This window comes from Salmo trutta, chromosome 39 (genome assembly GCF_901001165.1).
Source record: "Salmo trutta chromosome 39, fSalTru1.1, whole genome shotgun sequence".
Classification (NCBI taxonomy): domain Eukaryota; kingdom Metazoa; phylum Chordata; class Actinopteri; order Salmoniformes; family Salmonidae; genus Salmo; species Salmo trutta.
This window is the reverse complement of record NC_042995.1, coordinates 5,911,384-5,922,661: the sequence shown is the minus strand read 5'-3', so window position 1 is coordinate 5,922,661 and position 11,278 is coordinate 5,911,384. Positions and strand designations below refer to the sequence as shown.

At 44.0% G+C, this 11,278-nt stretch overlaps 1 protein-coding gene across 1 annotated transcript; it reads right to left on the bottom strand.

The window, feature by feature from the left end:
• Window positions 1-1,070: 1,070 nt before the first annotated feature.
• Window positions 1,071-8,422, bottom strand: LOC115179411 (leucine-rich repeat-containing protein 3-like). Its single transcript, XM_029740907.1, has 2 exons — window positions 8,008-8,422; window positions 1,071-2,521 (listed from the first exon to the last, which is right to left on the bottom strand). Exon 2 carries the CDS (start codon window positions 2,198-2,200, stop codon window positions 1,400-1,402), a length of 801 nt encoding a protein of 266 aa, XP_029596767.1. The 5' UTR covers window positions 2,201-2,521; window positions 8,008-8,422; the 3' UTR covers window positions 1,071-1,399.
• Between the last annotated feature and the right edge of the window lie 2,856 nt (window positions 8,423-11,278).

Sequence of the window (11,278 nt, the reverse complement as noted above, 5' to 3'; positions counted from 1 at the left end):
ATGAGCATCGATCACAGTCTCTAGAAGGGTGTTTGACAGTTTGGGAACTAAATCCGATATGAGTATTTAAAGATTTATGTCCTGAAAGTGGCATCACATTGATTGCCAAAATGAGTAATGTTAAATGATTTATCACACCCTTGACAACAACAACTAAAATATTTAACATGACATATTAAAGCTAGAATCTTCAGTTAAAACAATAAAGTGGTACCCCTCCTCTGTTTAATAAAAAGCCTGGAGAAATGTAACCACTGTCAAATTCATAGACATAGCTATGGACATAATCAAACAAATGACAGTTTTAACCATGTTTTAAAGCTATACAGTATTTGTTTACATTTACCTTGTTTGCAAACATTGAAGCAAAAAAAGCACATATCTGGGGTTCTGATGGGGTACGACAGTTGAACTAAGCTCATGAGGCATTTATACGTTATATTCTTTAAGAATCAATGGGTATGTGTCATTCATTTGTAAGTCAGAAAATGGATCTAACAACTCCCACTGGGCAAAAATGGATTGAATCAACGTTGTTTCCACCGTCCTTTGAAATCAAAAATCTATGTGATGATGTTGAATCAATGTGGGAAACTGATTAGATTTGAAAAAAAGTCATCAACGTAAGGGAATGTCGTATTTTTTTCCACCCAACTATTAACCTAAATCCAATGACATGGTGAAATGTTTTGTTGATTTCACATCGAATTGACATAAGTTGACAACTCAACCAAAATTGGATCAAAACTAGATGTTGAAATGACGTCTGTGCCCAGTGGGTAAGGATTCTAGCTTTAAAGGGATTTTGTAGTTCGACGTTTGCTTTCACAGTGCCTTGGTTGAGCTACTGTTTACTGTTTCTAGGCACTTGAAGACACAAGATGAACATTCAGTCCAGTGTAACAGCCAATCATAATGACTAGATCGATAGTACTGTACAGCACTACAACCAATCACAACAACCAAATCAATATGGAGACACTCACAGACTTAAACAATATATTTCTCATTAAATTCTACTGTTGGGAAAACATATGACGATGAGAAATAGAGGTCATGTTTCTTCCCAATAAACAATAAATACTGTAAAATAAAAATTATAACAGTTGACAGAAAAGTAGGTCGGAATTGAATCACAAATCTCAAAAGGTATTGACCCCATGACTTCATAAACAGTCGACACAAAAAGGGGCACGTTGACTGGACTGACGAACCCGAGGCCCACTGCGAGCCGGTCGGGCACGTGCAGACGGGCAGGTGCAGTCCAGTGGCTCGTCCAGAGGCCCGTCTTCACATTCAAAATAGTTACATACACCTTGCAAGTTTGCCACTGTGTGAACTATCGCATGGACATGTAAGAACCCCCTCCGCTGTCACTGCCACCACACATAGCCCACTGCTAGAGCGCAGTGCTGGCTGTGTCAAAGTCCTTGCTGATCTGGGAGGAGCTGGGTAGAGACTTGAGGTACTCCATGTGTCTCCTTGCATCCTCCTGGTTGTGCCTGACGTAGTAGATGACGTAGGCGATCACCATGGCGAACCAGCAGAACATGGTCACGAACATGGCCACGTCGGTGGTCTTGTGGTGGAAGTTACAGAAGTTGATGCCAGAGTCCAGGACCTGAATGACGGGCCGACCGGCGTACTCATCCTGGACAGAGGTGTGGCAGCTCACCTCGTTGACCGTCTCAGGGTCCAGCCTCAGCTCCCTCAGTACCTCCTGGAGGGAACACTCGCAGTGCCAGGGGTTGTTGGAGAGTCTTATACGGGCACTCAGCTTGGTGAAGGCCTCCTTGGGGACGCTGCGGAGCTGGTTGTTGGAGAGGTCCAGGGAGCGGAGTCCCTCGGAGACCCCCAGGAAGGCCCCTGCGTCGATACTCTCGATGTGGTTATGCGACAGGTCCAGCTCCTTGAGGCGGCGGAGGTCCTTGAAGGCCTGGTTGGGGATGTGGCTGATCCGGTTGGACGAGAGCAGGAGGGTGACGGTGTCTTCCGGTAGGTCCGGGGGGATCTGGTCAAGGCTCCGGGAGACGCACTGCACCACCACGCCGTTCCTCTCCGAGCAGTGGCAGCTCTTGGGGCACGGTGTCGCCATGACAACCATGAGGGCCGCCACGAGACACAACGTCCTCACGGGGGAAGTGGAGACACAGAAAGAAGAAGGGAACAGGGCTTGCCAACGTGGCTGAGGAGGCCCCATTAGCTCAGCCGGTAAAATACCTGACTATCCCCGCGGTTCCTGAACAGGTTTCAATGATTATTGATGGTACACAGCAGCTACTCATATACATATCATTTGATCCTGTACCAGCTTAATAACCCTCTGTCTTCATCCCCATATCCATCCATTGGAGTCCAGTGAAGTGACTGTAGAGTTTGACCACACACAGTCCAGAGGAATACAAAAGATGGGTTCCAACTAGACAGAAGAGGAAAGGAGTGGGCATATCATTTCGATCCAGACATACTGTAGCACATGTTTCAGGACAGCCTATCACTCAGTCCTCTGAAGGCAAGGGATCTGAAAAAGAGAGAGAGAGAGAGAGAGAGAGAGAGAGAGAGATTAAAAGAGAGACACAAGCCATGGCTATTTCTTTAATGATCCATTTAGTGGAAAATCGTTTTTGTTGTAACTCTGTGAAATCCTGGGTAGATGAACATAACAAAGCATGTTTGATCTGTAGTAGTGAGACAAGCCAGTGTTTGATCTGTAGTAGTGAGACAAGCCAGTGTTTGAGCTGTAGTAGTGAGACAAGCCAGTGTTTGAGATGTAGTAGTGAAACAAGCCAGTGTTTGAGATGTAGTAGTGAAACAAGCCAGTGTTTGAGATGTAGTAGTGAGACAAGCCAGTGTTTGAGCTGTAGTAGTGAGACAAGCCAGTGTTTGATCTGTAGTAGTGAGGCAAGCCAGTGTTTGAGCTGTAGTAGTGAGACAAGCCAGTGTTTGAGCTGTAGTAGTGAGACAAGCCAGTGTTTGATCTGTAGTAGTGAGGCAAGCCAGTGTTTGATCTGTAGTAGTGAGACAAGCCAGTGTTTGATCTGTAGTAGTGAGGCAAGCCAGTGTTTGATCTGTAGTAGTGAGACAAGCCAGTGTTTGATCTGTAGTAGTGAGACAAGCCAGTGTTTGAGCTGTAGTAGTGAGACAAGCCAGTGTGAGATGTAGTAGTGAGACAAGCCAGTGTTTGATCTGTAGTAGTGAGACAAGCCAGTGTTTGAGCTGTAGTAGTGAGACAAGCCAGTGTTTGATCTGTAGTAGTGAGACAAGCCAGTGTTTGATCTGTAGTAGTGAGACAAGCCAGTGTTTGAGCTGTAGTAGTGAGACAAGCCAGTGTGAGATGTAGTAGTGAGACAAGCCAGTGTGAGATGTAGTAGTGAGACAAGCCAGTTTTTGATCTGTAGTAGTGAGACAAGCCAGTGTTTGAGCTGTAGTAGTGAGACAAGCCAGTGTTTGAGCTGTAGTAGTGATACAAGCCAGTGTTTGAGCTGTAGTAGTGAGACAAGCCAGTGTTTGATCTGTAGTAGTGAGGCAAGCCAGTGTTTGATCTGTAGTAGTGAGACAAGCCAGTGTTTGATCTGTAGTAGTGAGACAAGCCAGTGTGTGAGCTGTAGTAGTGAGACAAGCCAGTGTGAGATGTAGTAGTGAGACAAGCCAGTGTTTGATCTGTAGTAGTGAGACAAGCCAGTGTTTGAGCTGTAGTAGTGAGACAAGCCAGTGTTTGATCTGTAGTAGTGAGACAAGCCAGTGTTTGATCTGTAGTAGTGAGACAAGCCAGTATTTGAGCTGTAGTAGTGAGACAAGCCAGTGTGAGATGTAGTAGTGAGACAAGCCAGTGTGAGATGTAGTAGTGAGACAAGCCAGTGTTTGATCTGTAGTAGTGAGACAAGCCAGTGTTTGAGCTGTAGTAGTGAGACAAGCCAGTGTGAGATGTAGTAGTGAGACAAGCCAGTGTTTGAGATGTAGTAGTGAGACAAGCCAGTGTGAGATGTAGTAGTGAGACAAGCCAGTGTTTGAGCTGTAGTAGTGAGACAAGCCAGTGTGAGATGTAGTAGTGAGACAAGCCAGTGTTTGAGATGTAGTAGTGAGACAAGCCAGTGTGAGATGTAGTAGTGAGACAAGCCAGTGTTTGAGCTGTAGTAGTGAGACAAGCCAGTGTTTGAGCTGTAGTAGTGAGACAAGCCAGTGTTTGAGCTGTAGTAGTGAGACAAGCCAGTGTTTGAGATGTAGTAGTGAGACAAGCCAGTGTTTGAGCTGTAGTAGTGAGACAAGCCAGTGTTTGAGATGTAGTAGTGAAACAAGCCAGTGTTTGAGATGTAGTAGTGAAACAAGCCAGTGTTTGAGATGTAGTAGTGAGACAAGCCAGTGTTTGAGCTGTAGTAGTGAGACAAGCCAGTGTTTGATCTGTAGTAGTGAGGCAAGCCAGTGTTTGAGCTGTAGTAGTGAGACAAGCCAGTGTTTGAGCTGTAGTAGTGAGACAAGCCAGTGTTTGATCTGTAGTAGTGAGGCAAGCCAGTGTTTGATCTGTAGTAGTGAGACAAGCCAGTGTTTGATCTGTAGTAGTGAGGCAAGCCAGTGTTTGATCTGTAGTAGTGAGACAAGCCAGTGTTTGATCTGTAGTAGTGAGACAAGCCAGTGTTTGAGCTGTAGTAGTGAGACAAGCCAGTGTGAGATGTAGTAGTGAGACAAGCCAGTGTTTGATCTGTAGTAGTGAGACAAGCCAGTGTTTGAGCTGTAGTAGTGAGACAAGCCAGTGTTTGATCTGTAGTAGTGAGACAAGCCAGTGTTTGATCTGTAGTAGTGAGACAAGCCAGTGTTTGAGCTGTAGTAGTGAGACAAGCCAGTGTGAGATGTAGTAGTGAGACAAGCCAGTGTGAGATGTAGTAGTGAGACAAGCCAGTTTTTGATCTGTAGTAGTGAGACAAGCCAGTGTTTGAGCTGTAGTAGTGAGACAAGCCAGTGTTTGAGATGTAACAGTGAGACAAGCCAGTGTTTGAGATGTAGTAGTGAGACAAGCCAGTGTTTGAGATGTAACAGTGAGACAAGCCAGTGTTTGAGATGTAGTAGTGAGACAAGCCAGTGTTTGAGATGTAGTAGTGAGACAAGCCAGTGTTTGAACTGTAGTAGTGAGACAAGCCAGTGTTTGAGCTGTAGTAGTGAGACAAGCCAGTGTTTGAGCTGTAGTAGTGAGACAAGCCAGTGTTTGAGCTGTAGTAGTGAGACAAGCCAGTGTTTTAGATGTAGTAGTGAAACAAGCCAGTGTTTGAGCTGTAGTAGTGAGACAAGCCAGTGTTTGAGCTGTAGTAGTGAGACAAGCCAGTGTTTGAGTAGTAGTAGTGAGACAAGCCAGCGTTTGAGCTGTAGTAGTGAGACAAGCCAGTGTTTGAGATGTAGTAGTGAAACAAGCCAGTGTTTGAGATGTAGTAGTGAAACAAGCCAGTGTTTGAGATGTAGTAGTGAGACAAGCCAGTGTTTGAGCTGTAGTAGTGAGACAAGCCAGTTTTTGAGCTGTAGTAGTGAGACAAGCCAGTGTTTGAGATGTAGTTGTGAGACTTGCCAGTGTTTGAGATGTAGTAGTGAGACTTGCCAGTGTTTGAGATGTAGTAGTGAGACAAGCCAGTGTTTGAGATGTAGTTGTGAGACAAGCCAGTGTTTGAGATGTAGTAGTGAGACAAGCCAGTGTTTGAGATGTAGTAGTGAGACAAGCCAGTGTTTGAGATGTAGTAGTGAGACAAGCCAGTGTTTGAGATGTAGTAGTGAGACAAGCCTGTGTTTGAGCTGTAGTAGTGAGACAAGCCAGTGTTTGAGATGTAGTAGTGAGACAAGCCAGTGTTTGAGATGTAGTAGTGAGACAAGCCAGTGTTTGAGATGTAGTAGTGAGACAAGCCAGTGTTTGAGCTGTAGTAGTGAGACAAGCCAGTGTTTGAGCTGTAGTAGTGAGACAAGCCAGTGTTTGAGCTGTAGTAGTGAGACAAGCCAGTGTTTGAGCTGTAGTAGTGAGACAAGCCAGTGTTTGAGATGTAGTAGTGAAACAAGCCAGTGTTTGAGATGTAGTAGTGAGACAAGCCAGTGTTTGAGATGTAGTTGTGAGACTTGCCAGTGTTTGAGATGTAGTAGTGAGACTTGCCAGTGTTTGAGATGTAGTAGTGCGACAAGCCAGTGTTTGAGATGTAGTAGTGAGACAAGCCAGTGTTTGAGATGTAGTAGTGAGACAAGCCAGTGTTTGAGATGTAGTAGTGAGACAAGCCAGTGTTTGAGCTGTAGTAGTGAGACAAGCCAGTGTTTGAGCTGTAGTAGTGAGACAAGCCAGTGTTTGATCTGTAGTAGTGAGACAAGCCAGTGTTTGAGCTGTAGTAGTGAGACAAGCCAGTGTGAGATGTAGTAGTGAGACAAGCCAGTGTTTGAGCTGTAGTAGTGAGACAAGCCAGTGTTTGAGATGTAGTAGTCAGACAAGCCAGTGTTTGAGATGTAGTAGTGAGACAAGCCAGTGTTTGAGATGTAGTAGTGAGACAAGCCAGTGTTTGAGATGTAGTAGTGAGACAAGCCAGTGTTTGAGATGTAGTTGTGAGACAAGCCAGTGCTTATGTCTTCAGTGATTCCATCTGAGTAGAAATCATATCTATTGATTTCTTGATGCACAAAGGCTTTGAAAAACAGTACATTGAAAAAGCATTCTTTATAAAAATCCTTCATCAATGACACTCTGCAAAACAAAAAACTATTTTGATCTGTTAAAAATATGCATTAATATGCATTGTTTATCCAATTTTCCAAAGCTAAAAATAACTACACGACAATGTGGTCTATTTGAATTTGATTGATGTGGTGTGCGCCTGTATGGTGTGCGCCTGTTCTCCCATTTCTTACGGTGCTGAACGCAAAGAGAGTATCTCCAGTCCCTTGCCCTGACAGTATAAATAGAAAAGATACATTACCCTAGTAATAATAGATTGCTCTGGTAGTTCCAGATGGTTACTCCCAATCCCAGACCATGGAGATTCACAGCAGCAAGCCTACTGTAAAACTCTTGAGGAACGGTCCCACAATAATTTAAATCATTGAGGATTTTTTCCCTGTAATTTGTTTTCTATTGAACACTTTAACATAGACCAAACAGAAACTGTGACTCAACATTCCCTTCATTTGAATAATATTTGCTGACAACATTCCTGAGACAGAGACCTTTTTACATTCTCCAAATGTTTGCGCAGCATTAATTCATGTCAAAGATGGTTTATAACCTCACAACAAGCTCGAGGGAAACCATAGCATTCAGTCAACATGTCCTGCTCTCTGTCTGCCTGTTTGAAGTCTATGAATCCTCACAGGTCTACCACCACATTATTAGCTAGACACCACAGCTTGATTTAGCCAGTTAACCCACATGTCCGACTGAAACCAAAACATCAAACAGTATATAGCCAATGATCACCCGTGGACAGAGGGTCTGCTTTGTCTTTGTAACCCAGGGCGACACAGAAACCTAAACGTTAGATTTATACTTCTCGTGACATACAGTACTTCCATAGGTACAATTAGGCTACCAGTGGTCCGCAAGCAGCAAAACATATGCAGTTTTAACAAGACGACTCACTTTTCAGAATGCATGAGGTCATTCAGGTGGAGAAAGTACGTTCTTATTTTTCTTTCCGGATCGTCCCATGCATGGTAGAGACACTGTTTTATTAGTATCAATATTAATATAGTCTAATGGTCATCATTAAGGTGGTGGTGGTGATAATGATGATGATGAAGAACCGGAGGTAGTATCATTTATTTAAAGTTCAAGTTTTATTGTTACGTGCACAAGAACAATGAAATGGCTAACTTGCGAGCTTAATTTCCCATCCAACTCAATTGATGATTTATGTAGTCTAAAAAGTAACAGGAATGTACTTTTGAATGACTTAAAAAGACGTAGAAAAATATCTAAAAATACTTATCTTCAATAATATCGACCTTTTATAAATAATATCGACCTTTTATAAATCAACTGTCTATAGCACTACTTACCTTGTCTTTTTCTCCCGACTTGTTTTCAGAATGAGAGTATGGTCCAGTCATGGCTATACCGTTGCTTCATCGACGTAAAGTAAAATGCAAACCAACAAAGGAATCAGTATGGAGTAGAAAGTGACCGAACATCGAATGAGCGCAGTAGGTATAACGCACCGCCTCCACTTGTTGTGGTCATGATAAAAGGTACTATAAAGTTGATTCTCCTCTACGCGACACTGTGTGTGTGTGTGTACCGTTTGCGTCAAGACTTCCGAACCTCGTTTAGTTTGCGCGCGCACGTATTGGACAGTTTGGATCCATTTGGGACCTCCACTTGCTTTCTTTGCGTTATATTGAGGTGTCTCTCCCAGTTCATCGTAAATCATCCCTGCAATATTTTTGAATGCTTTTGCAAATGTGTGACACAACTGTGGGAAACACTGGAGTCAACATGGGCCAGCATCCTAGTTGAACACTTTCGACACCTTGCAGAGTCCATTCCCTTATGAACTGAGGCTGTTCTGAGGGCAAAAGGGGGTTCAACTCAATATTAGGAAGGTGTTCCTAATGTTTCTACACTCAGTGTATATGGAATGCATTCCTTAGAGCCACCCCATCCAGAAATATCCAATGAATGTGAGGACTTTCAAAGTCTGTATCGACATTCTACCATAGGGAGATGTCAAGCACACCACTCTGTTAAATATGGTTTGCTTGAACTAAATCACTCAGTAGTCACCTCCTGGAGGTGATTGCAAGTGCTGTCCATCTTGAGGACTGAAATGAGAGGACTGTCTAGAAAGCCACAATTTCCTCAATTCAATTCAATTGAAACCATCAAAAAATGGCAACATCCAATCTAGCTCATGGTTGCACATAATAGAACCTGTCTCACGAGATCAACAGAGAAATTACAGGTTTTGATATCGTCATTCTCCCTCTGATAGCCTACTTCTATAGACTGATCACCACAACACAGATGCCAATGCCACTACAGGCAGTGGAGCTGTCTTTACTGTCTTGTTCTGCCAACCAATTATCAATGTTTTTGCCCACGAGGCAGAGCTGCCCTCAGAACAAGATTAAATAAGGTAAACTCCAGTTGGCTAGAAGTACTTTACTTCTACTGCTATGAACTCTTACTTTAGCCACCAAAACTAAGTTACAGCACTATGGCTGCTACCACTGACTGCAGCTTTCTGTCACTTCTCTCCTCAGCCTCCTCAGTCATCCCTAGCTGATTGTTTGTGCCCTGTGCCACCAGGTGTCATCCCTTATATCCCAAACTAGTTCTTCTCGCTGACTGAAGGGTTCCATACCCAGGGTGTCACATCCACAATGACTGAGGATCTGAGAATGTACCCTCCCTCCCTCAACTCTCTCTCTCTCTCTCTCTTTCACTGTCTTTTTCTCTCTGTCTCTCTCTCTCTTTCACTGTCTTTCTCTCTCTCTCTCTCTCTCTTTCACTGTCTTTTTCTCTCTCTCTGTTTCTCTCTCTCTCTCTCTCTCTCTCTCTCTCTCTCTCTCTCTCTCTCTCTCTCTCTCTCTCTCTCTCTCTCTTTCACTGTCTTTTTCTCTCTCTGTTTTTTTTCTCTCTCTCTCTCTCTCTCTCTCTCTCTCTCTTTCACTGTCTTTTTCTCTCTCTCTGTTTCTCTCTTTCTGTCTTTCTGTCTCTCTCTCGCTCTCTCTCTCACTCTCTCACTCACACAGAGGCCAGGCCACTCACACATGTCTGGTTGGTGATATGGCACATGACCATAGCTGGAACTGATTACATATCTGTAATTAAATGGAGCCTTAGTGTTGAGGAGGGTGAGGAATGAAATCACTGAGAGGAAATCAAAATTTACAAGGCAAGATATCCAATAATGTCAAATGTGCACCTACATTTAAAAGGCATGAGATTCTGCAATTTAAACAAGATTGGCAGACCCTTATTCTATTACAGGACCTTGGGACCGCATCAAAATTCTTCAGCGAATTTGAATGATTCAACTTTTTTCCCCCTTAAGGGTTTGGATAGATTTATGGCTGGTTGTAATGATATTAGACTTGGTGGGAGCTGGCTCTTTAAACATGTAGAGTTGAATTATTATGCCATACATCAATAATGATTAAATTACTTTAGAAAGACCCTACTTCACCTTTGTCCCAGCTGGCCCCTTTGGCTGATGGATATTGATGAGAATCCATGACTTGGGAGAAAGAGACCCGCTCATGATATTATAGAATGTATTGTAAGTGTGTTTTTACTATCATAAATACGTTCTTTTTAATGTTCAAACTCTGTTCTGATATTTTACAGTCTATTATCAAATGGAAATGTATTAAAAATATAGCGCTGAGACTGAAAATGTTGACCGTATAGGCATTGTGATATACCAACCTAAAGCAGTGCTGGAAACAGCCCCCACTAAGAACTTGTTGAGGACTTCTAAGACTTGTCCCTATGCATTGGACTTATCTCCTGGTAGAGCGCTTGTGGTCCAAAAAAACGTTGCATCAAGGAACACAATGCCTATCCGTAGCCTCTGTAATCCTCTTTAAGCCGCTCCAATTTTTATCATGTTTTACTCATATCACCTCAAGCAGAGGTGACGAGGGATTCAATTTGGAAAGTTTGCTACCTGAGCTTTGGTAATAGCACTTCATAGAACCCCCCGTCCCTCCGTCCCCCCGTCCCTCCGTCCCCCCGTCCCCCCGTCCCCCCGTTCCTCTGTCCCTCCGTCCATTCCTCACATTCTATTTAATGTGATGGAAAGTAATCCCTCAGCCAGAGTCTAGAACAGAGGGAGGGAGGGAGGGAGGGAGGGAGGGAGGGAGGGAGGGAGGGAGGGAGGGAGAGAGAGAGAGAGAGAGAGGGAGGGAGGGAGGGAGAGAGAGAGAGAGAGAGGGAGGGAGGGAGGGAGGGAGGGAGGGAGGGAGAGAGAGAGAGAGAGAGAGAGAGAGAGAGGGAGGGAGGGAGGGAGGGAGAGAGAGAGAGAGAGAGGGAGGGAGGGACAGGTTGATAATGGCTGCTAAAAAGACATGAGAGAGTGTGTCACAGCCCTCTGTTTGATTGCTTTAGATTCAGTTTAGCAATCATTCTCTCCCTCTCTACCTCTCCCTCTCTCACTCTTCCTCTCTCCCTCTATAACGGCCGTAGGAAGCTAAGGAGCACACCTTAAATATGAAGCACACATCAGATCAGTCGAGCTGCTCAGTGCCGACCCGTCATTCAGGGCAGGTGAGCCCCACCTGTTTAGCATTGACATTAATTAATGTCACATATACTTTTGCAAGCAAT

Coding starts and splice junctions, on each gene's coding strand:
- LOC115179411 (XM_029740907.1), bottom strand. CDS start 2,200: ATGGGGCCTCCTCAGCCACGTTGGCAAGCCCTGTTCCCTTCTTCTTTC.